Source organism: Tachyglossus aculeatus, chromosome 5 (genome assembly GCF_015852505.1).
Source record: "Tachyglossus aculeatus isolate mTacAcu1 chromosome 5, mTacAcu1.pri, whole genome shotgun sequence".
Classification (NCBI taxonomy): Eukaryota; Metazoa; Chordata; class Mammalia; order Monotremata; family Tachyglossidae; genus Tachyglossus; species Tachyglossus aculeatus.
In genome coordinates this window covers 33,891,996-33,911,201 of record NC_052070.1, presented here as the reverse complement: position 1 = coordinate 33,911,201, position 19,206 = coordinate 33,891,996, and the positions used below count along the sequence as shown (strand labels likewise).

General features: G+C 45.8%; 1 protein-coding gene across 1 annotated transcript in view; it reads left to right on the top strand.

Annotated features, from left to right (window-relative positions):
- LACTBL1 (lactamase beta like 1) overlaps positions 1 to 19,206 on the top strand; it is a 36,481-nt gene that overhangs the window by 6,810 nt on the left and 10,465 nt on the right. Inside the window, exons 6-7 of the mRNA XM_038747269.1 lie at positions 140 to 306; positions 2,434 to 2,666. Of these exons, the coding sequence (XP_038603197.1) occupies positions 140 to 306; positions 2,434 to 2,666 (400 nt within the window). The remainder of the gene's footprint in view (positions 1 to 139; positions 307 to 2,433; positions 2,667 to 19,206) is intronic.

Sequence of the window (19,206 nt, the reverse complement as noted above, 5' to 3'; positions counted from 1 at the left end):
CCGGAGGCCCAGGCCCACACAAGGCCAATTCCCACGGGCAGGCAAAAAAACCAGGCGGAGGCCGAGGTGGAGGGAGAATAAGTCGGCCTGGACTGCTCCCTGCCTGGCTGGGACTGGCAGAGGCCTCTTCTCCCTGCAGGTGGATAGGGTTTTGTGCCAGGCCAGTGAGGCCGGGCCGTCGCCCGGCCACACGGCCATATCCGCCATCGTCATCTACAATGATATGGTGCTCTGGACCGGGAACTTTGGGAAGAAGAACAGCTCAGACCCCTCTTCGGAGCCCCCCAATGAGTACACGGTGTACAGGTGGGCTGGGTCTGCAGCAGGCACCCTGGAACCCTTCTCCATTTTAGAGGGAGGAAGAAGGGCATCCTGGAGGTTGGCACCCCCCATCAATCCCTCCCCCTCAGCCTCTACCTCAGCCTCTTTTGCAGGCTTGGCTGCCATGGCAGTGCCTGCCCAAGACATCCATCATGGCTGGTCATCCCAGAGTCATCATCATCATCATCAATCGTATTTATTGAGCGCTTACTGTGTGCAGAGCACTGTACTAAGCGCTTGGGAAGTACAAATTGGCAACATATAGAGACAGGCCCTACCCAACAGTGGGCTCACAGTCTAAAAGGGGGAGACAGAGAACAAAACCAAACGTACTAACAAAATAAAATAAATAGAATAGATATGTCCTAGCTCCATGGGCGTTATAGAGGTCAGTCACAGAGTACTGGGTTTCAAGCCTCCAATGTCATTCATTCATTCATTCAATCGTATTTATTGAGTGCTTACTGTGTGCAGAGCACTGTACTAAGCGCTTGGGAAGTACAAGTTGGCAACATATAGAGACGGTTCCTGTTTAGTCCACAGAGAAGCAGTATGGCTTAGTGGAAAAAGCACAGGCCTAGGAGTCAGAGGACGTGGGTTCTAATCCCGGCTCCGCCACTTGTCTGCTGTGTGACCTTGGGCAAGCACTTCACTTCCTCTGTGCCTCAGTTACGTCATCTGTAAAATGGAGATTAAGACTGTGAGCCCCACGCGGGACAACCTGATTACCTTGTATCTACTTCAGCACTTAGAACAGTGCTTGGTGCATAGTAAGTCTTTAGCATATACCATAATAATAATAATTATTATTCATTCAAACATATTTATTGAGCACTTGCTGTTTGCAGAGCACTGTACTAAGCGCTTGGGAAAGTACAATACAGCAATAAAAAGAGACAATCCCTGCCCACAATGAGTTGGATCACACCTTCCTCAGCCCAAGTAGGAGAGGAGGAGAATCTATCAACTCCCTAGACTTATTTATTTATTTATTTATTTTACTTGTACATATCTATTCTATTTATTTTATTTTGTTAGTATGTTTGGTTTTGTTCTCTGTCTCCCCCTTTTAGACTGTGAGCCCACTGTTGGGTAGGGACTGTCTCTATATGTTGCCAATTTGTACTTCCCAAGCGCTTAGTACAGTGCTCTGCACATAGTAAGTGCTCACTAAATACGATTGATTATGATGATGATAGACTACCTGGTCCAATCAATCAATGATATTTATTGAGTGCTTAATGGGTGCAGAGCATTGTACTAAGTGCATCCTTCTGGCTTCCCCACAGCCAAGGAGTTAGGATTGAAGTCTAGCTTCCATCCCACTTGCATCAGGGCAAGGTGGCATATCCCTCAAAGATTGTTCAGTTGTCCCTTAGCTTTGTCTTCTCCATGCCGGCCACCATTGCTTTAGCCTTTTCCTATTATTCCCATAGCCCTGTGGCCTGCCCTAACTAGGGCCTTAAGGCGTCCAAGTCTGGGCTAGGCCAGAGCTGCCTCGGTGTGGCTCCCTGTAGGACACAACCTTCCTGGGTGGTCCAGTAAACAGTGGGGGGAGGAAGAGGAAGAAAGAAAGGAGGAGGAGGAGGAAGCGGAAGGCATCAGCTAGGATGTTGTAAGCTCCCCCCTAGATGCTAAGATCCTCCTCTAGACTGTAAGCTCCTTGTGAGGTGGGAATGTTTATTGTTATATTGTACTCTCCCAAGTGCTTGGTACAGGCTCTGCACACAATAAGTGCTCAATCATTCAATCAGTCATATTTATTGAGCACTTACTGAGTGCACAGCACTGTACTAAGCGCTTGTGAAGTACAAGTTGGCAACATATAGAGACAGTCCCTACCCAACAGTGGGCTCACAGTCTAAAAGAGTGATTGAATATCAATAAATATGATTGAATGGAGTAATGTAAGAAGGCTGGCCCAGGAGGCAGAGGGCTGGGGCTGGCATAAGAACCAGGGGTGGGGAGAGGGCTCAGGCCTGAGGCTCAGGGACCCGTGGGGGTGGGATAGGAGTGGAGGGAGGGAAGGGGATTGACTGGTTCAGGGGCAGTGGGGAGGGGCCAGCCTGGAGTCCAACTAATCTTAAAGGTCGGTTCCCTCCATCCCCGCAGAATCGCCAGTGTCTCCAAGCTCTTTCCCACGCTCATGCTGTACCAGCTGTGGGAGGAGGGGAAGCTGCGCTCCTTGGATGACCCCCTGGAGCTCTATGCCCAGAGCTTCTCCATCAAGAACCCCCTTGGGGGATCGCAGGACCCTGGACCTGGAGTCAGTGCCAACGGGCCGGGGTCCCGGCCCCTCCATCCCTCGTCCGTCACTCTCCGCAGAATGGCCAGCCAGCTCTCTGGTGAGCAACCCTCCCTCCCTCTCTCCCTTCCTCTGCCTTGGATTCATTCATTCAATCGTATTTATTGAGCGCTTACTGTATGCAGAGCACTGTACTAAGTGCTTGGGAAGTACAAGCTGGCAACGTATAGAGACGGTCCCTACCCAACAGCGGGCTCACAGTCTAGAAGGGGGAGACAGACAAAACAAAACATATTAACAAAATAAAATAAATAGAATGAAGATGTACAAGTAAAATAGAGTAATAAATACATACAAACATATATACATAGATACAGGTGCTATGGGAAGGGGAAGGAGGTAAGGCAGGGGGGATAGGGAGGGGGAGGAGGGGGAGAGGAAGGAGGGGGCTCAGTGTCCCCCAAGGATCTTACTCCAGGGTGGCCCCATGGAGGGTGGGGATGGAATCCTGGCAGCAGCAAGGCTGTTGCGGATCTAAGCCAGAATTTAGACTTTAAGTTCACTGTGGGCAGGGAATGTGTCTACCAACTCTGTTATATTGTACCCTCCCACATGCTCAGTACAATGCTCTGCACACAGTAAATGCTCAATAAATATGGTTGATATACATCATGCCTTGGCCCTCCTAACCACTTGCTCCTAACCCAAGCATGGCCCTGAGGCCAATCTGGCCAGAGTTGCAGAAGTGCACACTTGGAAAGGTAATAATAATAACAACTGTGGCATTCATTAAGCGCTTACTATGTATCGTGCATGGTTCTAACCTCTGGAGAAGATACAGGATAATCAGGTCAGATACAGTCCCTGTTCTACACACTCACAATCTAAGTAGGAAGGAGAACTAAATGCCCATTTTACAGATAAGTTAATTGAGGCACAGAGAATTTAAGTGATTTGCCCAAGGTCACACAGCAGCCAAGTGGTGGAGCCACAATTAGAACTTACTTCCTCTGATTCCCAGGCCCGTGCTGTTTTCACTAGGTCACACTGAGAGATCATCTAGGCCAGGCCCCTGCTTCTGGGCAGGTGAATAACTCAACTGTCTCAGAGAGTGGATAGACTGTAGTCCCAGATCCAACACTTGTCTGCTTTGTGACCTTGGGCAAGTCATTTAACTTCTTGGTGCCTCAGTTACCTCTCCAGTAAAATGGGGACTGAGACTGTGAGCCCCATGTGGGACAGTGACTGTGTCATTCAATTAAAACAATAGTATTTATTGAGTGCTTACTGTGGGCAGAACACTGTCCTAAGCATTTAGGGAGAATACAATAGAACAATATATCAGACATATTCCCTGCCCATATTGAGCTTACAGCTAGAGGGGAAGGCGGACATTAATATAAATAAATAAGTTATGGATATGTCCTCAAGTGCTGTGGGGCTAGGAGGTGGGGGGGATGAAAAAAGGGAGCCTGTCAGGGTGATGCAGAAGGGAGTTGAATAAAAGGAAAGAGGGCTTTCAGGGAAGGCCTCCAGTAAATCTTTGAAGGTGGGGAGAGTAACTGTCTATCGGATGTGAAGAGAGAGGGTGTTTCAGGCCAGAAGGAGGATTTAGGTGAGGGGTCAGTGGCAAGATAGATGAGATCGAGGTACAGTGAGTAGATTGGCATCTGTGGAGCAGAGTTTGTGGCCTGAGCTGTAGTAGAAGAGTAGCAAGTTCTCTTCTGTCTAACCCAGCACTTAGTACAGTGCCTGGCACAGAGGAAGTGCTTAACAAATACCATTAAAAAATACTCTTCCTCTGGGTTTGGCCCTGTTTTTCTAGACCCATTTCTTTTCATTCATTCATTCATTCAATTGTATTTATTGAGTGCTTACTGTGTGCAGAGCACTGTACTAAGCGCTTGGGAAGTACAAGTTGGCAACATATAGAGACAGTCCCTACCCAACAACGGGCTCACAGGCTAGAAGGAGGAGACAGACAACAAAACAAAACATGTGGACAGGTGTCAAGTCATCAGAATAAATAGAAATAAAGCTTGATGCAGATCATTAACAAAATAAATAGAATAGTAAATTCATTCATTCATTCAATCGTATTTATTGAGCACTTACTGTGTGCAGAGCACTGTAGTAAGCGCTTGGGAAGTACAAGTTGGCAACATATAGAGACGGTTCCTACCCAACAACAGGCTCACAGGCTAGAAGAGGGAGATGGACAACAAAACAAAACATGTGGACAGGTACCAAGTCATCAGAATAAATAGAAGTAAAGCTAGATGCAGATCATTAACAAAATAAATAGAATAGTAAATTCATTCATTTAATCGTATTTATTGAGTGCTTACTGTGTGCAGAGCACTGTACTAAACGCTTGGGAAGTACAAGTTGGCAACATATAGAGACGGTCCCTACCCAACAACGGGCTCACAGGCTAGAAGGGGGAGATGGACAACAAAACAAAACATGTGGACAGGTGTCAAGTCATCAGAATAAATAGAAATAAAGCTAGATGCACATCATTAACAAAATAAATAGAATCGTAAATTGTATTCCTGCCCTGCAAGGAGCTGAAACCGCTCCCAGATCTGGATAGGTAGCCTTTTCTGGAGGCTTCCTAGTGGGCACTGATTTGGGGTGAAAACAGGATAAAGAACAAAGTCACTGTTGGAACCATGGGGTTTGTTCCCTGTTCCCTAAAATTGATGCCAAGCCACAGTTGACATCCTTCTTGGTCGGTCCCTTGGGCTACCGCTGCTTCCAATTAGTGGCCATTCATGGTCAAGACTCTCCACTTCCAATCACGAATGCAGGCTTTACTGAACTCGATTTTTAAAAATGTTATTTAATAATAATAATCATAATGATGGCATTTATTCATTCATTCATTCAATCGTATTTATTGAGCGCTTACTGTGTGCAGAGCACTGGACTAAGCGCTTGGGAAGTACAAGTTGGCAACATGTAGAGACGGCCCCTACCCAACAGCGGGCTCACAGTCTAGAAGGGGGAGACAGACAACAAAACAAAACAAATTAACAGAATAAAATAAATAGAATAAATATGTACAAATAAAATAGAGTAATAAATACGTACAAACATATATACATATATACGGGTGCTGTGGGACCCTGTGGGAATGGGAGGTCTCTGGTCACTACCCAGGAGCTGGAGGTGGGCTCTGGGTGGGCAGTGGGGATGGGAACTGGGCAAGCTCGAGTCACAGGGGAATCCAGTCTCCTCAGTCCCTGTCACTAACAAGTTTGCCCCGTCACTGGTATAGTAGTGTCCCTGGTAGTCACTGAACAAAGTTGGTGGGTGGGCAGGCCTCCCACAGCCTCTCCAGGCCCCCCAACCTTCTGCAGACATGAGTAGTTTCTGCTCCTTCCCCCTCCATATCCTCCTTTATATTCCCTGTTGCCCCTCTGTTTCCCTGCTTTCTGCTCCCCACCCTCTTCCTCCCTGGTTTCCCTGTGCAGCCAGCCAAGGCTGGGTGGGGGGCAGGGGCACAGTCAGGACCCCCCTAGTCCCCACCTGGTATCTTGGGGTTGGGGCCCTTCCCAGCCATTAGGGGACCCCCACTGGGCGTGGCAAACTCATTTAGGATGAGTCTTCCATGTCCTGCTTCTCAGGGACCTTCCCCTAGACGTGGTAAAGAAGCATTTCCATTTGTCTGGTTTGAACCAAACACCCTCCCTTTGAACCTGGGTCCTCCTCCTGGTGCTGTGGAGTTATTGGGTATTGGGAGTTATTGAGTGCTTACCGTGTGCTGAGCACTGCACTAAGCTCTGAGGTGGCTCACCCAGAAATCGTTTAGATGTAATCCCTGCTTCACGTCAGCTCCCAGTCTCAGCAGGGGGAGACAGACATGCTGAAGGTTGAGAAAGGATTTCAGATAACAGCAAGTAATGGTCACCAAACCAAGACCACCGCGTTCAGGTAAGCGAATGGATGACAGTCCTTGGAGGGGGTCTTCTCAGCCTCTTCCTGGCTCTAGGACCAGACTATGTTCCAAATGGCCCCATCAGCCCCTGTCTTCAAGCTAGCCCCTGACCCTAATTCCCCCACCACCCTCCTTGCCCCATCAGGTCAACCCCCTAACAACTCCTGGTCTTCCCTTCCCTGTCCCCTGCAGGCTCTCTCCACCACCCAACCAGACCCCAGAGCTTTGAGTGTTGGTAAGGGAGGATTGGAGACCGGTCTGGGCACTGGGAACCCTGAGTCTAGAGCTTCAGATCTTGAGGGGCCTCAGAGATTGGGGTCTTTGTCTCTGCACACCCTCTCCCCTGCCAGGAATGGGGTCTTGGGTGCACGGGGACCTGCGGTCCTGGCTGGGGGAGTCCTTACCTTCTCTTCACCCCCACAGGGAATGGGGCTCCCTTGTACACAATGCCCTCTGATCCTGGCTGGGGGAGGCTGAATCGGGCAGTCAGACAACAATTCTGTGTTTACCCCATCATTGTCTTCATGAAGTTTTTGGCTTTGATGAAGTCCCCTCACTCTGGGTCTTTCCAGATGGCCCTAGTAAAGGAGTCTCTAATCTCTCATTTCCCCCACCTCTCTACTCCTTCCTATTGAGTCTGCACTCGGATCAGTCCCCGCTAAACACTTGGCTATTCATCCCACCCCACATCCCCACCACCCTTACATACATATCCTTAGACTATTGTTACTTTCCCAAGGTGTAATTTATTTTTGTATCTGTCTCCTCTACTGAATTGTAAGCTCCTTGAGGACAGGGATCCTGCCTACCAACTCTATTGTACTCTTCCAAGTGCTCAGTAAAGTACTCTGCTCAGACTAAGTGCTCAATAAATATAATTGATTGAAATGTCTCTCTTCCCTTCATCACTCTAGTTGCTGTATGCAGTATTTTCTTCAACTCCATTCCTAAAGTGCCCATGGCATTCCCAGGATGGGCTGGAGCACCGTTAAATCTTACCAAGTGTCAAAACTTTGTTTTTGGTTTGGTTTTCTTTCTTTTCTTAGACTAGGAAGCATCGTGGCCTAGTGGATTGCACTCGGCCCTGGGAGTCAGAAGGATCTTGGTTCTAATCACAGCTTCTCCACTTGTCTGCTGTGTGATCTGGGCAAGTAGCTTAACTTCTCTGTGTCTCATCTGTAAAATGGGAATTAAGACTATGAGCCCTATGTGGGACAGAGACCATGTCCAACCCAGTTATCTTGAAACTACCCCAGCGCTTAGAATCATGCCTGACAAATAGTAAGCACTTAACAAATACCACAGTTATTATTATTATTGTTGGGAGCCCCATGTGGGACAGGGACCTCATTAATTCATATCTAACCTAATACTTATGTCAGTGCTTGACAAATAGTTGGTGCTTAACAAATGCCATATTTATAATTAATTTCTTTCCTCTTCCCTGGCACCCAGTCTTGCCTGTTTCGTGCTCTCATACAATGGGCAATGGTGATCACTCATTTTTGGCTATTGTTTCTGAATGTGTTTCTAAATGTGTTGCCTCCCCTGTTAGTGTGCAAGCTCCTTGTGGGCAAGGAATATGTCAGTGGCTGATTTCATATCAGTTCAGCACATTGCAAACAGTGAGTGCTCAATAAATACTTCAACTAGCACTACTAACAGAGCAGTCAGCAATGTACCTGGGCTGGGAGATTGGAACGGATAGTGAGAGTACTGAGCCTACGAATAAGCATCTCCGCTCAAACTGCACTGCCTTGCCCTCACTCAAAGCCAAGTTCCTCTGAACTGTAATAATAATAATGATGGCATTTATTAAGTGCTTACTATGTGCAAAGCACTGTTCTAAGCTCTGGGAGATTCATTCATTCATCCAATCGTATTTATTGAGCGCTTACTGTGTGCAGAACACTGTATTAAGCACTTGGGAGAGTACACTATAGCAATAAGCAGACATATTCCTTGCCCACAGTGAGCTTACAGTCTAGAAGGGGAGACAGAGATATAAATAAATAAATTACAGATATGGACATAAGTGCTGTGGGGCTGGGAAGGAGGATGAAATAAAGGGAGCAAGTCAGGGTGATGCAGAAGGGAGTGGGAGAAGAGGAAAGGGGAGCTTACTCAGGGAAGGCCTCTTGGAGGAGATGTGCCTTCAATAAGGCTTTGAAGTGGGGGAGAGTAACCGTTCCACAGGGAGATAGATGAGATCAAGGAACAATGAGAAGGTTAGCATTAGAAAGGCAAATTGGGCATGCAGGGTTGTAATAGAAGAGTAGCAGGTGAGGAAGGAGGAGGCAAGGTGATTGAGTGCTTTGAAGCCAATGGTGAGGAATTTTGTTTGATGTGGAGGTGGATGGGCAACCACTGGAGTTTCTTGAGGAGTGAGGAAAGATGTCATGAACGTTTTTGTAGAAAAATGGTCCGGGCAACAAAGTGAAGTATGGACTGAGTGGGGAGAGATAGGAGGCTGGGAGGTCAGTAAGGACGCTTATACAATAATCAAGGCGGGAGAAGATAAGTGATTATATTATTGTGGTAGCAGTTTGGATGGAGAGGAAAGGGCAGATTCTAGAGATGTTGTGAAAGTGGGACCAGCAGGATTTATTGATGGATTGATATATGGTTTGAATGACAGAGAGGAGTCAAGGATAATGCCAAGGTCATGGGCTTGTGAGACAGGAAGGATCTGCAGTGATGGGAAAGTCAGGGGGAAGACAGGGTTTGGGTGGGAAGATAAATTCTGCTTAAGCTTGAGGTGAAGGGAGGACATTCAAGTAGAAATGTTTTGAAAGCAGGAAGAAATGCAAGACTGCAGAGAGGAAGACAGATCAGGGCTGGAGATGTAGATTTGAGAACCATCCACATAGAAGTGACAGTTGAAGCCATGGGAGCAGAAAAAGCATCTACCAACTCTATTTTGTATTCTAACAAAGTGCTTAGTAAAGTGCTCTGCAAACAGTAAGCACTCAATAAAAACACTTGATTGATTCTCTGCCGTTTCTTGGCCTCTCCCTCAGGTTTGGAAAGCTTTCCGGAGTTTATCCCCAGGAGTACACTAATTGGGGTGCTAATTGCCCTAGGGACATTTGATTGGATTTTAGGTCTGCCTGGGTGCCCCTTCTGATGTCCACCACTGAGATGAATGGGTTGATTTATGATCCGCTAATGAGTCAGGTACTCAGATTGGTCCCTTCAGACTGCTCCATTTAAATCGCCTGCCAATTAGATGATGTAATCTGATGCTGGCATCCTCATCTCTGGCCACTTACAGGAGGAAGGTGGGCTGCCAGTTTGAGATCAATCAATCAATCAATCGTATTTATTGAGTGCTTACTGTGTGCAGAGCACTAAGCGCTTGGGAAGTCCAAGTTGGCAACATATAGAGGCAGTCCCTACCCACCAGTGGGCTCACAGTCTAAAAGGGGGAGACAGAGAACAAAACCAAATATACTAACAAAATAAAATAAATAGAATAGATATGTACAAGTAAAATAAATAAATAAATAGAGTAATAAATAAGTATAAATATATATCCATATATGCAGGTGCTGTGGGGAAGGGAAGGAGGTAAGATGGAGGGGATGGAAAGGGGGACGAGGGGGAGAGGAAGGAAAGGGCTCAGTCTGGGAAGGGCAATTGGCGGAGTCAGAATTTGAACCCGTGACCTCTGACTCCAAAGCCCGGGCTCTTTCCACTGAGCCAGTGGCCATTGGCCCACCTTTTGGTTTCCCATCTTCTGCCCCTTTATCATTCCCTAAAGGTACAATCTCATGATCCTCTGAACAAAGCCTTTGTTGTGAAACCTTCCGAAAGGCCCCTTGAAAATAGTAATATATGAGGTCTCCTGGCTCCCCTCTCTTCCTATGCTCGATGGCCCCTTCATGGGACAACAAGAAATTAGTGGCTCAATTAAGAGAAGCCACCCGGCTTAGTGGAAAGAGTATGGGCCTCCAAGTCAGAGGACCTGAGTTCTAATTCCAGCTCTGCCAATTGCTTGCTGCATGACCTTGTGCAAGTCACTTAGCTTCTCTCTGCCTTAGTTCCTAAACTGAAAAAAGGTTATTAGATATCTCTTCTCCCTCCTACTTAGGCTGTGAGAGAAGCAGCGTGGCTCAGTGGAAAGAGCATGGGCTTGGGAGTCGGAGGTCAGGGGTTCTAATCCCAGCTCCACCACATGTCTGCTGTGTGACTTTGGGCAAGTCACTTAACATCTCTGAGCCTCAGTTACCTCACCTGTAAAGTGAGGATTAAGACTGTGAGCCCCACGTGGGGCAACCTGATCACCTTGTATCCTCCCCAGCGCTTAGAACAGTGCTTTGCACATAGTAAGTGCTTAACAAATGCCATTATTATTATTATTATTGTTATAGAGAAGCAGCTTGGCTCAGTGGAAAGAGCACAGGCTTTGGAGTCAAAGGTCATGGGTTCGAATTTCGGCTCCGCCAACTGTCAGCTGTATGACTTTGGGCAAGTCACTTAACCTCCCTGAGCCTCAGTTACCTCATCTGTAAAATGGGGATTAAGACTGTGAGCCCCACGTGGGACAACCTGATCACCTTGTATCCCCCCCCCCCAGCGCTTAGAACAGTGCTTTGCACTAGTAAGCACTTAACAAATGCCATTATTATTACTATTATTGTTATCATGTGCGGGACAGGGACCATGTCTGACTAAATTAAATTTCACCTACCTCAGTGCTTAGAACGGTGTTTGACACAGAATAAGTGCTTAGCAAATACCATAAAAAAGTATTTATTTGGACAGCTCAAGATGTAAATATTTTTAAGTTTGTCTCTTATGGTCAGGAAAAGCATCATTTCATTATTCTGAACTACCCAAATGATAGTACAGTGCATCTCACTTATTGGGTACTCAAAACATGCTGCTGCTGCTATTACTACCTACCTACACTACTACTAGGGAGACAATTTCTCTTCCTAGGAACTATGCTGCCTCCCCCATCCCTAAAGGTTGAGTATTTCAAAGTGCTCTCTGGGCCTAAAAATCGACTCCACTAATTTGCCAGATCTAGAAATGAGGCAAATCCAGCCTATAATTCCCAGGATCACTCCTGGATTCCCATTTAGAGTGGAGTATTCCATTGGCAATCTTCCAAAGAAAGCCTTCTCATGCCAGACCTGTTTGTAATGATAGGTCACAAACTTGGGGTGGAAGTTCTGTGTCTTCCCCTTCAGAGTCCTTCAGCACTCTTCAATGGATTCCCCCTAATCTGGGTGATCTTTCCACATCAGGTTGGTAGCAGTGATAATACCTGTGATATTTGTTAAGTGCTTAAAGGGGCCAAGCATTGGGGTAGATACAAGCTAACCAGGTTGGGCACTGCCCCTGTCCCACATGGGGCTCACAGTCTAAGGGAGTGGAGAACAAGTACTGAATCCCTAGTTTATAGATGAGGAAATGGAGGCACAGAGAAGCTGTGACTTTTTAAATGCTATCTGTTAAGTGCTTACTGTGTGCCAGGCACACTTCTAAGTGCTGGGGTAGAAACAAGGGAATAATAATTCATAATAATAATTATGGTACTTGTTAAACACTTATTATGCACCAGGTACTGTACTAAGTACTGGGGGGAATGCAAGCAAATCAGTTTGGACAGAGTCCCTGTTCCAAGTGGGGCTCAGGTCTCGACCCCCATTTTACAGATGAGGTAACAGGCATAGAGAAGTTAAGTGACTTGTCCAAGGTCCCACAGCTAACAAGTGTTGGAGCAGGGATTAGAACCCAAGTTCTAATTAGCAACCATGCTGCTTCCCAGCCAGCCTATGTGTCGTCACTGCAATTTGATTCACTTCCTGATCTGCCTGACCACCTGGGTGTTGGGATAGCTAGCATCTTCCTCAGGAAAGAATGAGTTAAAGAAGACCAACTTATTTCCTTTCCATCTGTGGTCACCCTTGACCTCAGTAATTCTCTAATTCATTCAATCGTATTTATTGAGCACTTACTGTGTGCAGAGCACTGTACAGAGCACTCTAATGGACTTTCAACTGCTGGGATATTTTAAAAAATCCTTGTTACTAGCTTTAGCGTCTCTGGTTCTTCAAATACTTCATCCAAAGTCCTGTGCTGTCTAGGTCCCTGTCTCCTGAACAGTGAGGGGTTTGCTGATTTTCCCTTGCTCATGTGGGGCAGTTCTGGGAACCAGGTTGATTCTCCTGGAACAGTGCCCCATCTGCAGGTATCTGTTTCTTTTTCTTTAAATATAAAAGTATATAGAGTATTTGTTGAGTATTTGTTATGTGCCAGGCACTGCACTAAGTGCTGGGATAGATACAAGCTAATAAGGTTGGATATAGTCTACGTCCCACTTGGGGCTCACAGTCTTCATCCCCATTTTACAGATGCGGCATAGAGAAGTGAAGTGACTTGCTCAAGGTCACTCAGCAGACAAGTGGCAGAGCCAGGTTTAAAACCTGGTTCCTTCTAACTCCAAAGCCTGTGTGCTACCCACTAGGCTCTCTGGCTGCTTCGTTCTAGCAGCTTCAACAGAGAGCCATCGCTGGTAATTAAATCTCCAGGGCAGGGTCTGACTTTCGGGCTCCAACTCACCAGATGGTCCCGCTTCTTCTGCCTTGCTCCATTTTTCGGTTTAGAAATGAACAGAGGTAACCAAGGAAGGCGGGGGACTTTGGGGAACAGAGAGAGTGGCTAGGGAGCCTTGTGGGTGGGAGGGGAGCCCCTCAGCTGTCAGAAGAACTTCAAAGCATCTCCTTCTGCCTGAGCTGTGCCTCGGGTGCTTTGGTAATGAGAAGCCGGGAGCTGGATTGACAGAGGAGAAGAGACTGAGAGGCTGCAGCAGGCCCTGCTTTGAAGTCCCTGTTAGTCTCCTCTTCTCCCTCAGGCTCTGCTGTTGTACCGAGGAGGGGGAGAGGGTAAGGAAGGAAGGAGCTGGGGGAAGGGAGAGGAGGAAAGAGAGAGGAGAGGTGGCACACTGACTGCTCATCTCTGCTCTGAGAGCAGAGACTTTCCTTGGGGAAAGTCGGTGGGGGGAGAGCGCAGAGAGGATGAAAGAGAAAGGGAGGAAGGGCTGTTCCCAGACCTAGGGCAGGAGGCTATGCTGGAGAGGATGGGATGGGAGTAGGGAGAGGGAGAGATTCTTCCCCAAGATTCTCCGCTGAGACCTTTGATGATAATAATAGTAATAATAATGGTATTTGTTGAGCGCTTATGGAGCAGCATGGCTCAGTGGAAAGAGCATGGGCTTGGGAGTCGGAGGTCATGGGTTCTAATCCCGGCTCCGCCACTTGTCTGCTGTGTTACAGTGGGCAAGTCACTTAACTTCTCTGAGCCTCAGTTACCTCAGCTGTAAAATGGGGATTAAGACTGTGAGCCCTACGTGGGACAACCTGATCACCTTGTATCCCCCCCCCCAGCACTTAGAACAGTGCTTTGCACATAGTAAGCGCTTAACAAATGCCATCATTATTATTACCCAAGGAGAGCTATGTGCGGAGGGGAACCCAGGAATCTGACTCTCAGAACAGGCTCCCAATAGCCAATCATGGGACTCTGCACTCCCTATTCTCTGCAACCAGTGACCCTGAATTTCTTCCCCAGAGATCCCTCCAGCCAATAAAAATCCCTGCTCTTCCTGGATTCTTATGAAGCTAAGCCCTCAGCCCCCTCCACCTGCTAGAGGGGGCACGAATCACTCCAGTCCATTCTTCATTCTGCCGTCCGGATCATTTTTCTACAAAAAGTGGGCTTTTAGACTGTGAGCCCACTGTTGGGTAGGGACTGTCTCTATATGTTGCTGATTTGTACTTCCCAAGCGCTTAGTACAGTGCTCTGCACATAGTAAGCGCTCAATAAATACGATTGATGATGATGATGATGTGTTTTTCCACACCTCAAGAAACTCCAGTGGTTGTCCATCCACTTCCATATCAAACAGAAACTCCTCACAATTGGCTTTAAAGCATTGAATCACCTGAATCCTCATACCTCACTTTGCTTCTCTCTTTGTACAAGCCAGACCTCACATATTGCTCTTTTAGTGCTAAACTTCTCACTGAGCCTCCAACTTCCCTGTCCCACCGCTGACCCCTTGTCCTGCCTCTGGCTTGGAACATCCTCTCTCCTCAAATCCAACAGACAATTGCTCTGCCCCACTTCAAAGTCTTATTGAAGGCACATCTCTTCCAAGAGGCCTTTCCTAAGTCCCCCTTTCCTCTTTTCCCACTTTCTTCTGCATTGTCCTGATTTGCTCTCTTTATTCACGCCCCCTCCCAGCCCCAACAGCACTCATGTACATACCCATAATTTGGAGAAGCAGCGTGGCTCAGTGGAAAGAGCCAGGGCTTTGGAGTCAGAGGTCATGGGTTCAAATCCCAGCCCCACCACTTGTCAGCTGTGTGACTTTGGGCAAGTCACTTCACTTCTCTGGGCCTCAGTTCCCACATCTGTAAAATGGGGATGAAGACTGTGAGCCCTACGTGGGACAACCTGATCACCCTGTAACCTCCCCAGCGCTTAGAACAGTGCTTGGCACATAGTAAGTGCTTAATAAATGCCATTATTATTATTATTATTAATTTATATTAGTATTAATATCTACTCCTCTAGACTGTAAACTTGTTGTGGGCAAGGAATGTGTCTATTTTTGTATTGTACTCTCCCAAGCACTTAGTACAGTGCTCTGCACACAGTAAATGCTCAATAAATACAATTGAATGAACCACTTGGCTCTTGGTCTTGGGATTCTGTTCATGTCTAGCCATATAAGGGGAGAATATTACATCGCTCCCCTGGCTCTTCCCCAGTGGTCGGTGTTGCTGATGTCTGTGGGACATTCAGCCAAGAAACAAAAGCTCAGCCAATCTGCTTAAGATCTAGAGTCTGACAAGAGCCAGGGGCATTGGACTGTAAGCTCCTTGTCATCAGGGATCTAGTCTTCTACCTCTACTGTACTCTTCCAAATGCTGAGCAAAGGGTTCTGCACACAACAGGCACACAAATCCCATTGAATATTGATAGAGTTGAGGAGGATGGGGAGACTCAGGGCTGGGTTATTTTATTTTTATTTTTTTGGTATTTGTTAAGCGGCAACACAGTGGATAGAGCACAAGCCTCGGAGTCAGAAGGACCTGGGTTCTAATGCCTGCCTGCCACATATCTACTATGTGACCTTGGGTAAGTCACTTCACTTCTCTGTGCCTCAGTTACCTCATCTGTAAAGTGGGGATTAAGAGTATGAGCCCCATGTGGGGCAGGGACTGCATACAATCTGCTTAACTTGTATCTATCCCAGTGCTTAGAACCATGCTTAACACATAATGAATACTTAACAAGTACCAAAATTATTAGAACCATGCTTGACACATAATAAATGCTTAACAAGTACCAAAATTATTATTTTCAAGTACTTACTATGTATCAGACACTGTACTAAGCACTAGGGTAGATACAAGATAATCAAGTTGAACACATTCCATGCCTCACATGCGGTTCACAGTCTTAAGCCCCATTTTAGAGATGAGGTAACTGAGACTCAAAGAAGTTAAGTGACTTGCTCAAGGTCACATAGCTGACAAGTGGCAGAGCTGAGATTAGAACCCAGGTCTTCTGACTCTCAGCTCTGTGCTCTTTCCACAGGGCCATACTGCTTCATCCAGTTGAGGGCAAGAGGTTTAACGGATTCAATTCTGAGCTGATTACCATAAATCTGATCCAGTGCTTAGGCACTTAGTAAGTGCATAACAAAATACCACAATCATTTTTGGCTTCTTTGGGGAAATCTCTGCACCTAATAGACACTCAGTCTATTAATCAATCAATTAATCAATAATGTTTATTGACCCCTTACTGTTTGCAAAGCACTCTACTGAGGGCTTGTAAGAGAGAGTATATGAGAAGCAGCCTAACAGTGGAAGGACCACAGGCCTGGGAGTCAGAGGTCCTGGGTTCTAATTCTGACTCTGCCAGTTACTTTCCTGTGTGACCTTGGGCATATATAAAATGAGGATTAAATTACCTGTCCTCCCTCCTACTTAGGCTGGGAGCCCCATGTGGACCAGGGACTGGGTCTGACCTGATTAATTTGTATTTACCCCAGCACTTAGAACAGTTCTTGACACATAACAAACAATTAACAAATATACTATTACTACTATTAATGATAATAACACATTGCTATAAACTTGGTAAACATGATCTCTGCCCTCGAGGAGCTTATAATTGAATGAGTGAGTGAGTGAATGAGTGAATGAATGAGTGAGTGAATGAATGAGTGAACGAGTGAGTGAAGGTGGCTGAGTGAGTGAATGCACGGTTTCTCCTTCGTCACTTTGTCCGACTGGCAAATTTGCTTGTGATTTCCTCCCAGCTGCCCTCTCCCTTTCTCAGTTTTTGTTTTATAGCAGCCTCACACTGCTGCACTGACTTTGCAAAAGCATTCATAATTATCTGCTTGTTTTCTAGGCATAATCACAAGAAGTTGGTTTGAAACCCAACATGAACCGAATGTAGAAAGCACAGGAACTAAAACCTTAGGCCTAATAAGGCAAATTAAATTAATAATTCAATTTCTTAAAGGAAGCAAAAAATAATAGAACAAACTCAATGCTCCCTATGTTGTCATGCAAAGCAACAGATGAACTTGACAGTGCCTGATCGTAGTAAGACATATTGGAAATGTTTGTATTTGGGTGACCTAGTGGAGAGAGCACAGAGCTGGGAGTCAGGAGGCCTAGGTTCTAATCCAGCCTTCACCACTTAAGAGGTAGCATGGGCCTGGGAGTTAAAAGGACCTGGGTTCTAATCCTGGTCCTGCCACTTGTCTACTGTGTGACCTTGAATAAGTCATTCACTTCTCTGCATCTCAGTTCCCTCATTTGTAAAATGGGGATTGAGACTGGGAGCCCCATGTGGGACTGTGTCCAACCTGATTTGCATGTATCCAACCCAGTGCTTAGTACAGGGCCTATCACGTAGTAAACACCAAACAAATACCACAGTTATTGAAATGAGAATTCAATACCTGTTCTCCCTCCTACTAAGATTGTGAGCTCCATGTGGGGAGGGGACAGTATCTGATTAGATTGTATTGTCCCTATCCCAGGGCTAAGCACAGTGCCTGGCACATAGTAAGCATTTAACAAATACCACAATTATTAAAATGGGAATTCAGTGCCTGTTCTCCCTCCAACTAAGATCAAGAGCCCCATGTGGGAAGGGGACAGTGTCTGATTTTAGACTTTTAGACTTTTAGTCTTTTAGAATGTGAGCCCACTGTTGGGTAGGGACTGTCTCTGTATGTTGCCAACTTGTACTTCCCAAGCCTTAGTACAGTGCTCTGCACACAGTAAGTGATCAATAAATACGATTGATTGATTGATTGATTTGATTGTACTGTGACTATCCCAGCACTAACATAATGCTCAGTACATGGTAAGTGCTTAACAAATAAAACAATTATTTCTGTATATAGGTAAAATGAGGTAGAAACAGATCAAGTGTCGAAAACAGTAAAAGAGAAAGTTGTTTATGATGACTTTCAAGGAACAAAGAAATACAAAAGCTGAATGTTGTTAAAGAGGGGAAAGTGTCTGTTCCTTGAATTGCGTGTTTGCCACTCCAACAGAAGTGACAATTTAACCAAAGTGAAGCCTGACAGTAATGGAAAAGATCTCAGAGAAGCAGTATGGTAATAATAATAATAGCAATTATGGTATTTGTTAAGCGCTTATTATGTGTCAAGCACTGTTCTAAGCACTGGTGTAGATACAAGGTAATCAGATTCTCCCAAGTGGGTTACACAGTCTTCATCCCCATTTTACAGATGAGGTAACTGAGGCACAGAGAAGTAAAGTGGCTTTCCTAAGGTCACACAGAAGACAAGTGGCGGAGCTAGGGTTAGAATCCATGTCCTCTGACCCCCAAGCCCATGCTCTTTCCACTAAACCACTTTGCTATGGTCTAGTGGATAGCGCACAGAAGGACCTGAGTTGTAGTTTCAGTTCCACCGCTTGTCTGCTGTGTGGCATTGGCAAGTCATTTAACTTCTCTGGGCCTTAGTTACCTCATCTGTAAAATGGGTTAAGAAAGTAAGCCCCAAGTGGGACATGGATTGTGCCCAACCTGAATAGCTTATATTTACCCCAGCGTTTAGAACACTGTCTGGCACAGAGTAAGTGCTTAACAAATACCATAAAAAATGCATGTAGAAACGGCCAATATTTTTGCCTGGGAAACTTTGTGTTTTAGGAGAATGATACTGCCTAATTTCTGAGAGATCCACGAAAAAGGACAGAGCTATTTTTTTTTTCCAGTGGCAAGAGGAACAATTCACTCACCTGTCTCTAGAAAGCATGAAAAATAAAATGTTTTCTGTCAAAGAAATTGGCAAAAATCCTTCCTGGGAGAAGTTTTATATGTACAAGAGTCAAAACTTGTCCAGTTTGAAGTAAAGTAGTCCACAATTGCCTAGGAGAAGAGATGTGAAAACACTCTGGGAAAATCATCTGTCTGTCTTCCTTTACAAGAAATTTGACACACCCCACAACTAATAGAGGCAGTGTGGTCTAGTGGAAAGAGTACTACTCTGGAAGTCAGCACTCCTGCTATCCTTCTGTGTGACAATAATAATAATAATAATGATAATAATAATAATTATGGTATTTGTTAAGTGGTTACTATATGCCAGGCACTGTCTAAACTCTGGACTGGATACAAG